The sequence below is a fragment of the Taudactylus pleione genome, unplaced genomic scaffold, assembly GCF_031769625.1.
Source record: "Taudactylus pleione unplaced genomic scaffold, aTauple2 ptg000170l, whole genome shotgun sequence".
Lineage (NCBI taxonomy): Eukaryota > Metazoa > Chordata > Amphibia > Anura > Myobatrachidae > Taudactylus > Taudactylus pleione.
Window position 1 is genome coordinate 9,414,540 of NW_028284572.1, and position 17,923 is coordinate 9,432,462.

The 17,923-nt window shown below is 46.3% G+C and overlaps 1 protein-coding gene across 2 annotated transcripts in view; it reads left to right on the forward strand.

Moving 5' to 3' along the window:
* The first annotated feature begins 2,000 nt into the window (after positions 1-2,000).
* Positions 2,001-17,923, forward strand: part of PLRG1 (pleiotropic regulator 1) — a 51,132-nt gene continuing 35,209 nt past the window's right edge. The window contains exons 1-2 of one of the 2 annotated variants that reach the window (XM_088475316.1): positions 2,001-2,165; positions 17,467-17,573. In XM_088475316.1, the coding sequence (XP_088331442.1) occupies positions 2,136-2,165; positions 17,467-17,573 (137 nt within the window). In that variant the 5' untranslated portion in view covers positions 2,001-2,135. Of the gene's footprint in view, positions 2,166-17,466; positions 17,574-17,923 lie in introns of those variants that run through there. The other variant, XM_088475317.1, reaches the window with a different exon arrangement.

Below are 17,923 nucleotides of genomic sequence, written 5' to 3' on the forward strand. Positions count from 1 at the left end.
TCACTTCTCCTGGGGGCGCGATGCTATGATTTGTAGTGCCTTGCTCCCAATCCTTGCCACCTTATGAGATGGGTCACAGCTTATGCATTTCGCTCATCGCTGTGTGCGTGGCTAAAATAAAACAAGCAGTTACTAAGGGCAGGGCCCCAACCGTGCATTTTACTAGGCTAAGTGCTGCTTCCCTTGCATGTTTCCATGTTTTCCATCGGCTAGCATTTCATGTCCCAGCCTAACACTGCCCTTCCTGGGTTTACGTTTTTACTTTAAATGTCCCCCACATGCTGGTCATACCATCTTCCCAGACACACTTCAGTACTGTGGTGGGGCCCTCATGTCACGCTTGATTTGGCGCTACACTATGCCGCTGAACAAAATGAAAGTACCTGCAAGAAATATTCCTCCTAAAAGGTGTAACTGGGGATGCGTAAATATCTAATAATGTTGCAGTTAAGATGAACCTGTCCTTAATTGTATCCCATGGTTGCCCACCCATGCTCCCAAGTCAACAATATGCTAAAATATATGTATGCACTTTTGTTGCTCACAGTATGGAAATACATAGACTTCGTGAAACAAATTAATGTGCATCCATTTCTAAAACTAGACGATCAGCAAACGATGCGATGGTCGTCCAGATTTCCCTTGAACTCCCTGATAAATGATTTAGTGCATACACTGTGCAATCTTCCAAACGGCATCGTTTGGTGGTTAGATCATTAACTGTATAATGTTAACATATCACCTGGTCTAGTGGCGTCACAAGGGGGGTGTGGGTGGTGCAGTCTGCACCCGGGTGTCACCCGCCAAGGGGTAACACCAAGGTGCAGTCTTCCCCTCACTGACAGGAGCTTAAGTGCAGCACTCAGCTCCTGACACTGAGGGAGCCGGCTGGCACTCCACACAGGGACCTCCTGCACCCCCCTTTCCCCCAAAATAATAGGGGGTTCGTGACCACGCCCCTTCCCATGTGACCACACCCCATTTTCGGCAGCCGCCCCACGTCCCTCCCCGCACCGGGTGAAGATGCGATGGATGACGCCACGTTAGTGCGCATAGTGCGTACACACTTGACGATTTGAACAATTTGTCATTCTGATCCGTCAGAATCGGCCAAATCGTTCAAAAAATCGTCTGTGTACCCAGCTTAAAATGAGGCCTTATGTGAGAAAAAGATTAGAGAGCAAACAGCACAGTAATACTGCACAGTTATTAAAAAATATATGGGAAATCTTTAGAACAGAGGCCCTGATTCAGAGCCTGACGCTCTCACAGAGCGCTCGCTCTGAATCAGGGCAGTCCTTCCTGATTTATCGAGCGGCCAGGATGGTCAAGACCATCGGGCTTGCGACGACACCCTTGTGGTAGGGTCTCGTTGCCGCAAGCCCTGGAGTGCTTTCGGCTCAAACAGAGCAGAAAGCACTCCCACTGACATCGCTTGTGATGTCATTGGGGCCGGCCCCCAGACGGTAGGCGTTCCCATGGGAACGCCTCCATCTGGACAGCCACGCCCCCAGCACACCCACCAAAGGGGGCATGCTGTCACTCACCATCAACAGCACGCCCCCTTTGGTACGAGACCAGGGGCGACGGCTTGCCCGTCGCTATCCGGGCCTCGCGCATGCGCACGACGGAGCCGGTTCCGTTGTACGCATGTGAACTGGGCCACCATCAACTCGCTTGCGAGCGGGTCTAAATCAGGCCCAGAGAGTCTGGTTCAGAGGTGAACCCCAATGCATGCGTGGCTGAGATTTCTTTCAGATCTGCAACTGCATTAATATGCAAATGCTAGTCTCAGTACTTAGAATTTCTTACTCAAAAGTACAGAAATACAAATTGATAATTATAATAAAATGATATCAGTGAAATAACCAATCAGTGACTTCCGTGAAATATTCCTGATGCTCTCTACTGAGTTTCACATGGCAGCGGGGAAATGTCTGGCTCACTCTCCACACGTTCATGTTTAGTACGTCTCAGCCACAGGGGTCGCTGTAGGGAGCAGTCACAGGGAAGTGGCCGGTTATCTCTGATGCTCTCTTCTCTACTATCCCCACTCTGAGCGGCACATCCGGGACAGTGTGTGTTGTCGGTGAAGGCGCTGCTTTCCTCGCTGCACCCGTGTGTGCTTAGCCGGGATGTCTCAACGGGAGTGGGGCGTAGTGGAGGTGAGCGGGGTCGGGACTGTACTAGGGGATTAATAGCAATTATGCAGATCTGATAGCAGCAGAGTGTACAGGGATAGTGTGTCCCTGTGTTCTCTCTCCCTCATTCTGTATCCTGCGTCTCTCTGTCTACTCTCCGGGGTATCTCATCATCATCATCCTGTGCTAGCACTGCTCTCCCCATCATATCACCTATACTGTGTCTCCAGCACTGCTCTCCCCATCATATCACCTGTACTGTGCCTCCAGCACTGCTATCCTCCATCATATCACCTGTACTGTGCCTCCAGCACTACTCTCCATCATATCACCTGTACTATGCCTCCAGCATTGCTCTCCATCATATCACCTGTACTGTGCCTCCAGCACTACTATCCTCCATCATATCACCTGTACTGTGCCTCCAGCACTGCTCTCCATCATATCACCTGTACTGTGCCTCCAGCATTGCTATCCTCCATCATATCACCTGTACTGTGCCTCCATTATTGCTATCCTCCATCATATCACCTGTACTGTGCCTCCAGCACTGCTCTCCATCATATCACCTGTACTGTGCCTCCAGCATTGCTCTCCATCATATCACCTGTACTGTGCCTCCAGCACTGCTATCCTCCATCATATCACCTGTACTGTGCCTCCATTATTGCTATCCTCCATCATATCACCTGTACTGTGCCTCCAGCATTGCTCTCCATCATATCACCTGTACTGTGTCTCCAGCATTGCTCCCTCTGTCATATCACCTGTACTGTGCCTCCAGCACTGTCCCTCCGTCATATCACCTGTACTGTGGGCCTGATTCAGAGCCGCTCGTAAGCGGCCGCTCGTTCGTTCCGAGCGATGTTTGCCCAACTGCGCATGCGTATGGATTTTAATATGCATGCGCGAACCAGTCAGTGCGGCCGAAAATCGTTTGTTCGCTAAATAACGAATGCCTGCTATTTTGAGTGACAGGAGGAGGCGTATATGGGTGGTAACAGGGGAAGGTGCTTGAAAACGGGGAGTGGAGATTAGAATGCAGGCGTGCTGAAAGGTCAAAACGGGCGTTTTAAGGGTGTGCATAATTAAAACAGCAGCGTCATTGACCACGTCACTGGGTTATTTTATAGTCAGAACTGCTCGCAAGATTGTGGTAGGAAAAACCAACCACAAGAATAGCGAGCAGTTCATACGCTGGTCGATGTACTCGATTAATCTAATAAATAGCGGACATGACGTAGGATGCGAGCGGCCAGGGGGCGTAGTTATCCAAAAAACGACCGCAAGTTTGTTCGCTCGTTCAGACATGGAGGCGTCAACAGACCGCAAAGAACGAACGGTTCATTTGAATAGCCACCCTCTTTTCCTGAACGACCGCCCGCAAATAGCGTCCGGCTCTGAATCAGGCCCTGTGTCTCCAGCACTGCTCCCCTCCGTCATTATCACCTGTATTGTGTCTCCAGCACTGCTCCTCCATCATATCACCTGTACTATGTCTCCAGCACTGCGCCCCCATCATCGTATCACATGTACTGTCTCCAGCACTGCTCCCACCCCCATTATATCACCTGTACTGTCTCCAGCACTGCTCTCCCCATCATATCACCTGTACTGTGCTTCCAGCACTGCTCTCCATCATACCACCTGTACTGTGCCTCTAGCACTGCTCTCCCCATCATATCACCTATACTGTGCCTCCATCATTGCTCTCCTCCATCATATCACCTGTACTGTGTCTCCAGCCCTGCGCCCCCCATCATCGTATCACCTGTACTGTGTCTCCAGCACTGCTCCCTCCGTCACATCACCTGTACTGTGTCTCCAGCACTGCTCCCCTCCGTCATATCACCTTTACTGTGTCTCCAGCACTGCTCCCCTCCGTCATATCACCTGTACTGTGTTTCCAGCACTGCGCCCCCATCATCGTATCACCTGTACTGTGTCTCCAGCACTGCTCCCTCCGTCATATCACCTGTACTGTGCCTCCAGCACTGCTCTCCATCATATCACCTGTACTGTGCCTCCAGCACTGCTCTCCCCATCATGTCACCTGTACTGTGCCTCTAGCACTGCTCTCCCCATCATATCACCTGTACTGTGCCTCTAGCACTGCTCTCCCCATCATATCACCTGTACTGTGTCTCCACCACTGCTCCCCTCCGTCATATCACCTGTATTGTGTCTCCAGCACTGCTCCTCCATCATATCACCTGTATTGTGTCTCCAGCACTGCTCCTCCATCATATCACCTGTACTATGTCTCCAGCACTGCGCCCCCATCATCGTATCACATGTACTGTCTCCAGCACTGCTCCCACCCCCATCATATCACCTGTACTGTCTCCAGCACTGCTTTCCCCATCATATCACCTGTACTGTGCTTCCAGCACTGCTCTCCATCATATCACCTGTACTGTGCTTCCAGCACTGCTCTCCATCATATCACCTGTACTGTGCCTCCAGCACTGCTCTCCCCATCATATCACCTGTACTGTGCCTCTAGCACTGCTCTCTCCATCATATCACCTGTACTGTGCTTCCAGCACTGCTCTCCATCATATCACCTGTAATGTGCCTCCAGCACTGCTCACCATCATACCACCTGTACTGTGCCTCTAGCACTGCTCTCCCCATCATATCACCTGTACTGTGCCTCCATCATTGCTCTCCTCCATCATATCACCTGTACTGTGTCTCCAGCATTGCTCTCCCATCATATCACCTGTACTGTGTCTCCAGCCCTGCGCCCCCCCATCATCGTATCACCTGTACTGTGTCTCCAGCACTGCTCCCTCCGTCACATCACCTGTACTGTGTCTCCAGCATTGCTCCCCTCCGTCATATCACCTGTACTGTGTCTCCAGCACTGCTCCCCTCCGTCATATCACCTGTACTGTGTCTCCAGCACTGCTCCCCTCCGTCATATCACCTGTACTGTGTCTCCAGCACTGCTCCCCTCCGTCATATCACCTGTACTGTGTCTCCAGCACTGCTCCCCTCCGTCATATCACCTGTATTGTGTCTCCAGCACTGCTCCTCCATCATATCACCTGTATTGTGTCTCCAGCACTGCTCCTCCATCATATCACCTGTACTATGTCTCCAGCACTGCGCCCCCATCATCGTAGCACATGTACTGTCTCCAGCACTGCTCCCACCCCCATCATATCACCTGTACTGTGCCTCCAGCACTGCTTTCCCCATCATATCACCTGTACTGTGCTTCCAGCACTGCTCTCCATCATATCACCTGTACTGTGTCTTCAGCACTGCTCCCTCCGTCATATCACCTGTACTGTGTCTCCTGCACTGCTCCCTCCGTCACATCACCTGTACTGTGTCTCCAGCACTGCGCCCCCATCATCGTATCACCTGTACTGTGTCTCCAGCACTGCTCCCACCCCCATTATATCACCTGTACTGTCTCCAGCACTGCTCCCTCCGTCATATCACCTGTACTGTGCCTCCAGCACTGCTCTCCATCATATCACCTGTACTGTGCCTCTAGCACTGCTCTCCCCATCATATCACCTGTACTGTCTCCAGCACTGCTCTCCCCATCATATCACCTGTACTGTCTCCAGCACTGCTCTCCCCATAATATCACCTGTACTGTGCCTCCAGCACTGCTTTCCCCATAATATCACCTGTACTGTGCCCCAAACACTGCTTTCCCCATAATATCACCTGTACTGTGCCTCCAACACTGCTCTCCCCATCATATCACCTGTACTGTGTTTCCTGCACTGCTCTCACCATCATATCACCTGTACTGTGCCTCCAGCACTGCTCCCTCCGTCATATCACCTGTACTGTGCCTCCAGCACTGCTCCCTCCGTCATATCACCTGTACTGTGCCTTCAGCACTGCTCCCTCAGTCATATCACCTGTACTGTGTCTTCAGCACTGCTCCCTCCGTCATATCACCTGTATTGTGTCTCCAGCACTGCTCCCTCCGTCATATCACCTGTACTGTGTCTCCAGCACTGCTCCCTCCGTCATATCACCTGTACTGTGTCTTCAGCACTGCTCCCTCCGTCATATCACCTGTATTGTGTCTCCAGCACTGCTCTCACCATCATATCACCTGTACTGTGCCTCCAGCACTGCTCCCTCCGTCATATCACCTGTACTGTCTCCAGCACTGCTCCCTCCGTCATTATCACCTGTATTGTGTCTCCAGCACTGCTCCTCCATCATATCACCTGTACTGTGTCTTCAGCACTGCGCCCCATCATCTTATCACCTATACTGTGTCTCCAGCACTGCTCCCACCCCCATTATATCACCTGTACTGTCTCCAGCACTGCTCCCTCCGTCATATCACCTGTACTGTGCCTCCAGCACTGCTCTCCATCATATCACCTGTACTGTCTCCAGCACTGCTCTCCCCATCATATCACCTGTACTGTCTCCAGCACTGCTCTCCCCATAATATCACCTGTACTGTGCCTCCAGCACTGCTTTCCCCATAATTTCACCTGTACTGTGCCTCCAACACTGCTCTCCCCATCATATCACCTGTACTGTCTCCAGCACTGCTCTCCCCATAATATCACCTGTATTGTGTCTCCAGCACTGCTCTCACCATCATATCACCTGTACTGTGCCTCCAGCACTGCTCCCTCCGTCACATCACCTGTACTGTGTCTCCAGCACTGCTCCCTCCGTCATATCACCTGTACTGTGTCTCCAGCACTGCTCCCTCCGTCATTATCACCTGTATTGTGTCTCCAGCACTGCTCCTCCATCATATCACCTGTACTGTGTCTCCAGCACTGCGCCCCCATCATCATATCACATGTACTGTCTCCAGCACTGCTCCCACCCCCATCATATCACCTGTACTGTCTCCAGCACTGCTCTCCCCATCATATCACCTGTACTGTGCCTCTAGCACTGCTCTCCATCATATCACCTGTACTGTGTCTTCAGCACTGCTCCCTCCGTCATATCACCTGTATTGTATCTCCAGCACTGCTCCCTCCGTCACATCACCTGTACTGTGTCTCCAGCACTGCGCACCATCATCGTATCACCTATACTGTGTCTCCAGCACTGCTCCCACCCCCATTATATCACCTGTACTGTCTCCAGCACTGCTCCCTCCGTCATATCACCTGTACTGTGCCTCCAGCACTGCTCTCCATCATATCACCTGTACTGTCTCCAGCACTGCTCTCCCCATCATATCACCTGTACTGTCTCCAGCACTGCTCTCCCCATAATATCACCTGTACTGTGCCTCCAGCACTGCTTTCCCCATAATATCACCTGTACTGTGCCTCCAACACTGCTCTCCCCATCATATCACCTGTACTGTGTTTCCTGCACCGCTCTCACCATCATATCACCTGTACTGTGCCTCCAGCACTGCTCCCTCCGTCATATCACCTGTACTGTGTCTTCAGCACTGCTCCCTCTGTGATATCACCTGTATTGTGTCTCCAGCACTTCTCCCTCCGTCATATCACCTGTACTGTGCCTCCAGCACTGCTCTCCATCATATCACCTGTACTGTGCCTCCAGCACTGCTCTCCATCATATCACCTGTACTGTGTCTCCAGCACTGCTCCCTCCGTTACATCACCTGTACTGTGCTTCCAGCACTGCTCTCCATCATATCACCTGTAATATGCCTCCAGCACTGCTCACCATCATACCACCTGTACTGTGCCTCTAGCACTGCTCTCCCCATCATATCACCTGTACTGTGCCTCCATCATTGCTCTCCTCCATCATATCACCTGTACTGTGTCTCCAGCATTGCTCTCCCATCATATCACCTGTACTGTGTCTCCAGCCCTGCGCCCCCCATCATCGTATCACCTGTACTGTGTCTCCAGCACTGCTCCCTCCGTCACATCACCTGTACTGTGTCTCCAGCACTGCTCCCCTCCGTCATATCACCTGTACTGTGTCTCCAGCACTGCTCCCCTCCGTCATATCACCTGTACTGTGTCTCCAGCACTGCTCCCCTCCGTCATATCACCTGTACTGTGTCTCCAGCACTGCTCCCCTCCGTCATATCACCCGTACTGTGTCTCCAGCACTGCTCCCCTCCGTCATATCACCTGTACTGTGTCTCCAGCACTGCTCCCTCCTTCATTATCACCTGTATTGTGTCTCCAGCACTGCTCCTCCATCATATCACCTGTATTGTGTCTCCAGCACTGCTCTTCCATCATATCACCTGTACTATGTCTCCAGCACTGCGCCCCCATCATCGTATCACATGTACTGTCTCCAGCACTGCTCCCACCCCCATCATATCACCTGTACTGTCTCCAGCACTGCTTTCCCCATCATATCACCTGTACTGTGCTTCCAGCACTGCTCTCCATCATATCACCTGTACTGTGTCTTCAGCACTGCTCCCTCCGTCATATCACCTGTACTGTGTCTCCAGCACTGCTCCCTCCGTCACATCACCTGTACTGTGTCTCCAGCACTGCGCCCCCATCATCGTATCACCTGTACTGTGTCTCCAGCACTGCTCCCACCCCCATTATATCACCTGTACTGTCTCCAGCACTGCTCCCTCCGTCATATCACCTGTACTGTGCCTCCAGCACTGCTCTCCATCATATCACCTGTACTGTGCCTCTAGCACTGCTCTCCCCATAATATCACCTGTACTGTGCCTCCAGCACTGCTTTCCCCATAATATCACCTGTACTGTGCCTCCAACACTGCTCTCCCCATCATATCACCTGTACTGTGTTTCCTGCACTGCTCTCACCATCATATCACCTGTACTGTGCCTCCAGCACTGCTCCCTCCGTCACATCACCTGTACTGTGTCTCCAGCACTGCGCCCCATCATCTTATCACCTGTACTGTGCCTCCAGCACTGCTCTCCCCATAATATCACCTGTACTGTGCCTCCAGCACTGCTTTCCCCATAATATCACCTGTACTGTGCCTCCAACACTGCTCTCCCCATCATGTCACCTGTACTGTGCCTCCAGCACTGCTCCCTCCGTCACATCACCTGTACTGTGCCTCCAGCACTGCTCCCTCCGTCACATCACCTGTACTGTGCCTCCAGCACTGCTCCCTCCGTCACATCACCTGTACTGTGTCTCCAGCACTGCTCCCTCCGTCATATCACCTGTACTGTGTCTCCAGCACTGCTCCTCCGTCATATCACCTGTACTGTGTCTCCAGCACTGCGCCCCCATCATCGTATCACATGTACTGTCTCCAGCACTGCTCCCACCCCCATCATATCACCTGTACTGTCTCCAGCACTGCTCTCCCCATCATATCACCTGTACTGTGCCTCTAGCACTGCTCTCCATCATATCACCTGTACTGTGTCTCCAGCACTGCTCCCTCCGTCATATCACCTGTACTGTGCCTCCAGCACTGCTCCCTCCGTCATATCACCTGTACTGTGTCTCCAGCACTGCGCCCCCATCATCGTATCACATGTACTGTCTCCAGCACTGCTCCCACCCCCATCATATCACCTGTACTGTCTCCAGCACTGCTCTCCCCATCATATCACCTGTACTGTGCCTCTAGCACTGCTCTCCATCATATCACCTGTACTGTGTCTTCAGCACTGCTCCCTCCGTCATATCACCTGTATTGTGTCTCCAGCACTGCTCCCTCCGTCACATCACCTGTACTGTGTCTCCAGCACTGCGCACCATCATCGTATCACCTATACTGTGTCTCCAGCACTGCTCCCACCCCCATTATATCACCTGTACTGTCTCCAGCACTGCTCCCTCCGTCATATCACCTGTACTGTGCCTCCAGCACTGCTCTCCATCATATCACCTGTACTGTCTCCAGCACTGCTCTCCCCATCATATCACCTGTACTGTCTCCAGCACTGCTCTCCCCATCATATCACCTGTACTGTGTTTCCTGCACCGCTCTCACCATCATATCACCTGTACTGTGCCTCCAGCACTGCTCCCTCCGGCATATCACCTGTACTGTGTCTTCAGCACTTCTCCCTCCGTCATATCACCTGTACTGTGCCTCCAGCACTGCTCTCCATCATATCACGTGTACTGTGCCTCCAGCACTGCTCTCCATCATATCACCTGTACTGTGTCTCCAGCACTGCTCCCCCATCATCGTATCACATGTACTGTCTCCAGCACTGCTCCCACCCCCATTATATCACCTGTACTGTGTCTCCAGCACTGCTCCCACTCCCATTATATCACCTGTACTGTCTCCAGCACTGCTCCCTCCGTCATATCACCTGTACTGTGCCTCCAACACTGCTATCCTCCATCATATCACCTGTACTGTGCCTCCAGCATTGCTCTCCCATCATATCACCTGTACTGTGCCTCCAACACTGCTCCCCCATCATATCACCTGTACTGTGTCTCCAGCACTGCTCTCCCCATCATATCACCTGTACTGTGCCTCCAACACTGCTATCCTCCATCATATCACCTGTACTGTGCCTCCAGCATTGCTCTCCCATCATATCACCTGTACTGTGCCTCCAGCACTGCTCTCCCCATCATATCACCTGTACTGTGCCTCCAACACTGCTCTCCTCCATCATATCACCTGTAATGTGTTTCAGGCAGTGTTCTCTCATCGTATCACCTGCTCCTAGTACTGCTCCTCCCTTGTATTACCTGTAATGTGTGTACAGCACTGCTCCCCATAATGTCACCGGTAATGTCTCTAGCACTGCTCCTCCCCATCATATCACCTATATTGTCTCCTGCACTGCTTCCCCCATCATTTTACTTGTACTATGTCTCCAGCACTACCCCCCTCTTCATATAACCTGCAATGTGTCTCCAGTACTGCTCCCCCATCATATTATGTCTTCAGTCCCCATCATATTAATAACTAGCAAGAACAAAAAAAGGCGCCCACTCTGCAAAACTAAATAATAGCAGACGCTAGCCTAGGGGTTTGCCTATTCAACACCTTATTGAACACCAAGGCTCCAACATATAGAAAAAATATGGCACCACAACTACTAATATATATTGAATAAATATAAAAGCTACAATCCGCAGTCATTATAAAAGTACACAATTTATTAAATAACAAAATCACCTGTAATTAGCCTGTTGTATGATCTGAAAAGTAATTGATTTGGAGCAAGTTTATTATGGTTAGTCTAAAGCTGGGTACACAGTTCAGCGATGCAACAATATATCACATTGCTGTACACAATGCACAATCCGCATAATGTAACAACACTGTGTCATCTGTAGCATCGTCCCATCTGATGTGCAGCACATAATTTGGGAAGATGCGACCACCAAGTTCGTAAAGCAATGAATTGGGTGGATTTTAGGGTACACACTACGATGGTCATTGTGATCAGCCAATATATGGTACAGTATAGTGTTTACCCAACTTAAGGGTATAATCACTTATCCAAACCAGGTATTTTAGTAATAAAATTATTTAATATTGTATAAATGTTATTTTTACTTTCGTGTTGAGGGTTATAATGTATAAATAAAACTGGAAAAAGTTTGATCTATTTTGTAGGGTGTAAAGTGATATTGCCAATTCTGCTGTTTCCTGCTGCAATTAGAATGATCTGTAATGCTGAGTACACTGCATTGCCATCTGCCGTCAGAGCGGCCAATTTAATAAGCTTACCAGTCGCCCGCTCGATATGTCTGGACTACCTTCACAACTGGGCGGGCATTCAAATTTGCCCTGGTGTGGGTATATGTGACCCTGGGCACTCCCTGAATGTAAGCAGGTCTGGTGGGTAATGAGTTTTTCTAGTAGGAAAACTGTATATGGCAATAAAATGGGTTTTACCTACTATAGGCATAATTTAGTATTTAACCATATGAGAACATATGAGAGGTTCCAGTTATTAAGTGAAACAAATATGACATTTATTCATCATAGTAAAAAACATGTGATAATAAAAAAAACATGTGAAGACGTATGAAAACATGAAACACTTAGCATACAAAATCATGAATGGGGGGGTACCCAAGGGTTATGGGTTTGGTCCAAAAATTCTTGGGGTTGGGAATGGTGGGCAAACACCCCGACAGAACGAGTAGATTCAGTCAGATTTACCAGCATGTGTATTGAAGCTGGATGGGTGAGTGGGATGGACGAGGGGAATGTCCAGAGTGTTCTTGGTGTTGGTATATATATTCAATTATTCCAGTTAAAAGATAAAACTGGATACATGAAGTACTTTAGTAAAGTCGTACCGGTGGAGGGGTGGGGAGCCAGCGGGTGTTGGTTTGCAGGGATTCCGGGTGACCCTGCAATGGCTCCACTAGTTTGTACCCAAATCGTCCGGGGATCTTTGTTTGTTGTCCTTCTGGTCCAGGAGATGACACAGGTGTAGATATCCAATGCGTTTCAAGAATTGTAGTCTCTTCCTCAAGGCTGCAGCCGGAATCCCTGCAAACCAACACCCGCTGGCTCCCCACCCCTCCTCCGGTACGACTTTACTAAAGTACTTCATGTATCCAGTTTTATCTTTTAACTGGAATAATTGAATATATATACCCATCCTGTGGGTTATTTTTTATACCATACTGAAGCTTGAGTTATAGATAAGTCTACAGTGGTTTATGAATTCCAAAAAGTACATGTATTCTAATGAACATACAAACAGGAAACATATGTTACAAATAACTAAACAGAATTTTACTGGAATGTTCAAAATGTGATTTTTTTTTTGGGGGGGGGTACTTTGTTATTGTTTGGTTGTAATTAGTAACATTTGTTTATGGTGTTTGTATTTATGTTTCGTACAGGAATATGAGTTTGCATGCCTTCCATTTTATCTTTGTTATACATGTTGCTAGATTTTCAGTCTAGCAGTTTGTGAATCTTGTCTCTGTCTAGCTGCGTTATATCTGCAACATTTTCTGGCTCCTAAATATTACCTGCTGCTATTTCTCTTCCTTTTTCTTTTCTTTTTTTTTATAGCCCTTCTATAATTTCAGTCTGTGGTTTCATTGCTGCAGTTTTATTCTGGTCTGGAACTGTCCTGTGCATTGTCAATTAGCAAATACTGCCCTAGGTATCCTTATTATGGTAGCTTGCCTTTTTTATGTATTCACTGCAAGTCTCCAAAAATCGCATAGTAATTCAGATCATGTTCCCTTCTGATTCTGTCTGGAGCTGGCTGTGCTCTTGTAAATAACTGTCCTGAGATCATACCTTAATAATATATGTAAAGCCAGCAATGCTTGTATCTGCTTTTAGTTTCATGATATAAAGGCAGGAGATGTATTTATTTAACATAATTAAACTTATACAAAGTGCAGCTGCCTTTATGAATAAACATTTTGGTCTCCAGTTGTATATATTAAATATCTATAAATCATGATTTCTTCAGTAGTGCTTATTACTTCTAGTTAATGTTTAAGCTATGTAATTTTCCAGGCATTCCCTGCAATTACAGTACATACAAGGGGGTGAGGAGACATACTAAGGTCCGAATTCAATTAGCTGTGAGTTCCGTAGTATTAATCCCACGTTACATTAAAGCGCACTTTGCAGAATATTTTCATGAAACATGCTCCTGGTACCCACACAAGTCAGTTGCACATGGCAAGTCGTGGGTTTTGGGGCAATGATGTTCGTTAATTCTGTAGTGAGACCTATGTGAAGTACATGAAGGAGTAGGCAAATCATCCTGAACCACAAAATACATTTTAAAAAAAGGCAGCAGGACAGTGTAGAAGGCTGTTATAGGCCATATAGTATTGGATGCACTTAGTGGTTTCAAATTGTTGTGTTTTTTGCAACTTTTATAAATGATGGAAAAATTATAGGCAGTAAGTGCATTTCAGCTAATACAGGTCTGTAGAATATTTTGGGGTATAGTGATTTTTAGATGTGTATATACATGTTTGAAAAAAAAAAACACTTCTCCTATCTGCAAGTTCAATAAAACCCTTCAACACAGTACCCAATATAAATGTCTCACATCATTTAACCCGTTTTTTTTTGCTTTTTTAGATAAAATCACCTGATAAATGAGACAGTATTTACTGGCCATATTTTACTATTTAAAAGCCTCCAAATACATTGTTATTCAGGGGAAGGTGTGAAGGGTGGGTATTCCATGGGTATTTCACTGTGTCCCAACATTTTACATTAAAATAAGGATTCTCCATACTTTTCACCTAGTCTGGAGTTGCAAACTAAATGCTGCGTTAACTTCCTTTGAGACCTGTGATCTTAATGAGGATTTCTAATTGAATTGCAAAAATCTGTGGGTTTTGCTTGCTGTGAAGAGTTGCGCAACCTAGTTTGCTGTTAATTCTGCTCCATGGGATATATGAAATATTAGAAAAGAAAAAGCTAATCTTTGTCCACACAGTTACATGTCAGATTACTGTCGACATTGTTAAATTTGCCTGGCAATACAGAACCTGAATTGGAATACAAGCATCATCCATAGACATCTGTGGGTAAAACTTGTGGCATTTTTATCAAAGTTTTCTCCCTTGTTTTTAGTAATATTTCAGTTTCGAAACTCTAATGCTGGGTACACAGACGATTGATCGGTGAGTAGCCCGATCCGCCATCTCACTGGCCTATTGGTAAGCTATACACACTTACCAATTGGCCGCTCGATATGTGATATCACAAATGGGTGGATATTTAAATTTGTTCATGTACGTGTCAGTGGTCCCTTCAGCTTATGTATGGATGGTCAGCGGATCGCATGGCAAATGGCATGGGCTGGGTGTGTGGCAGGACGTACCTGATATGTCTGTGAACTTCGTCGTATGCAGACATGTCGAGTGTAAACACCTTAGAATGCACTCTCTCTTTGTTGATTGAACGATATATATCGACAAGTGTCTACCCAGCATTATTACAGTGAGAATGTTACTCAGTAGGTATCTTCTGTGGTGTGCAATCCTTCCTTAGCATATTGTGCTGCAAGCAAAAGGTTAGGATGGCACATTGGCATATGTTCACAACTTAATATGCATTACATGTTTTTGCATTCATTAAATATCTAGACTCCCAGAAGAAACCATGGAGGCATATTTAATATGCATTGATTATTCAAAGACGCCGATGGTCTGCGGCTTTGATCATCTGATTTAAAGCGGCAACAGAAAAAATGCCTCGCCATGCTTGTTAAGCATTTTTGTTTCTGTTGCAGTTTTACTGCCATTGGTCAAAGCCTTTGAAAAACCAACACATAGTAAATCTGCCCCAATGATTGTGTCTTTCTTTTCGGCAGCCAATAACAGAGCACAAAGTGGCATAAACTGCTATTAAGTCAGCAGTTACCTCCGAAACAAAACACTTGTTAACTAGTTGTCCTTTAAGAAAACAAACATTTTACCAGTAGCCATGTTTCCATTGTCTGATTTTGGGCAAACCAAAAATATATAACTCACATTTTAGTAGTTTTTTTTTATTACATACATAATTTATATAGGACGCTAATGAAAATTTTGTTGTGATATTTAAAGAAAAAAATACAACAAATACTACAACATTGAAAAGGAAATTGTCATGCAACACTTCACAATTCAGTGTTGATTTGGTTTTGCCTGTAACATTTGTTTTATATTCCACTGCAACGGTTAATGTCCAGATTAATTGTTGGACATTTTAATTCAAGAATAAATTTAGTTTTATTTACTTTTTCAAGTTATATGAAGTCTTACTTGCGAGTGGTATGTGAACAATATCACTTGTCATAACAAGATTTGTTTAAGGTGATTACAAACCACATGCATAACAGGCATAAATCTATTTATAGATAATCACATACAATCCCCAGATTGGGAAATTTGTGTCACAGAATATTTATCATCCACTTAATTTGCAGCGCAAGTCTTCTGTTCAGCGGTCTCTGCATAAGAGGGCCCTCATCGTACTTGTCTTTATTGTCAATAACCTCTGCACAGTCGATACTGCTGAAATGTTTTTTACGTCACAAATAAGCAGAACACATTTTGAAGATATAGAAAGTCTTAAGGTGGATTCATACAGAATGCAACACCCAATAAATATCTCATCAAAATCAATGGAATTGTTAAGTAACAATGTGAAAAAATTATTTAGCCCTTTTCTGAGCCCTCAATGGCTCCATTTTGTTAGAGGTTTCTGTTCACTTTTTGCAGAGCTGTCATTGGCTTTCTGGGTAATGTATTATATTTTCTATAGTGCCAGCATATCCCTGACCCATTGAAGCTTATTCTAAATTTCCTATCAAACGAACACACCTTTATTTATTTTTTTTACACTGTTTGTGAGAAGAAACTGCTGCAGCTAATGAAAAACCACCACAATCACATGGAGAACATACTGTATGTAGTCAGCACATATAACTCAAAAACCTGACTTCACCACATGATTATGTTTCCTAAGATTCATACTAGGATGATATCCAGAATACCCCTTAAAGACTTTAGTTGTCAAATTGGAGGAATTGGCAGCAGTATGTAACGTGACCAGTCATACGCTACAATTGTTGCCAAAGGGAACTGCAGGTAGAGATGGCCATCAATGTTGTGACCATCGATGGTAACAAACTATGCAATGAATGAACATTGATTGTTTCCCCAACCGATGGTCATCTCTAGTCTTTGACTGGCCCGTGGGCAAATCAGATCCTGGGGGTGGGGTTTCACGGGTGTTGGGGGCGGATCTATGCTTTGTTCTTCCACCTTACAAAAAAACATTTGGTTATGCTTTACCATCGATGAAGGTTAACTATCTGGTTCTCCCACATCGATGGTAAAAGCATTCAATATCGGCCATAAACCATTGATTATGAATAGTCGATGGCAATCCCTAGCTGCAGCTGAGCTGAGAACTCCTCAAGGGAAGCAGTGTATTACATAAAGGAGCTTGACTGACCAATGTCTTCCAAATGTAATGTTTTATTATAGAGCCTACCATGTCATTCTGTGTGGTGTTTTAGCTGCATTTTTATCACATTGATACGCCATTTTATTTATGTTTGTTTTTCCCTCTACATTTTACTTTGTCATATTGTGGAAGTGTAAATTAGAAGTCTTTTTAATGAAATCTATTAGTGAATGTGATAAAAATCATATTTGACATTATACAGTTTATAGCAGCCTGGACAGTAAAACTGCCATTACAGTCCAGGTTTTAAGGATATCCATGCCTGAGCACAGGTGACTTAGTTAGAACTTCAGTCAATTTGATTTAACCATCTGGACTCCAGCATAGATATCCTTAAAAATTGGACTGTAATGGCGGAGTTTGGGAAACTCTGGTTTACAGTGCTTTATATAGTTCATTGTAGTTTCCTTCATGTTCGGCCCCTCGAGTGTTTAGTAATCTGTTTCTCAGGCCTCTAATTGCATATGAATTGTGCTTGCAGGATGTGCAGAAACACTCCGTCCACACACTGGTTTTCAGATCTTTGAAGAGGACCCATGACATGTTTGTGGCTGACAATGCCAATCCAATCCCAATTGATGAAGAGAGGTAAGATCAATATACCATTGCAGTTTCAAAGCGCAGCTAGATATTACCTCTTTCAATGTAACATGTCCCTTTTGAGGTGTTTAGAAGTAAATATCCAACCAACTGGAGTAATAAACACATAGCCACTGTAGAACAGAGGGTCTTGAAAGGTGAACTACTGATGGAAGCTGTAATTACAACACATACTGTTTGAGGAAGTCTTTAATTACTTCTGTCCTGCTGGCTCCTGTTTTTATGCACAATAAATAATGGAGAGAAATAACAGGTTATCATTGTACCTGTTGTGCAGGTTCAGGGAATAAGCTTTAGATTATCTCATCAAAACCTGTGAGTTAAATAATAATTGAGCA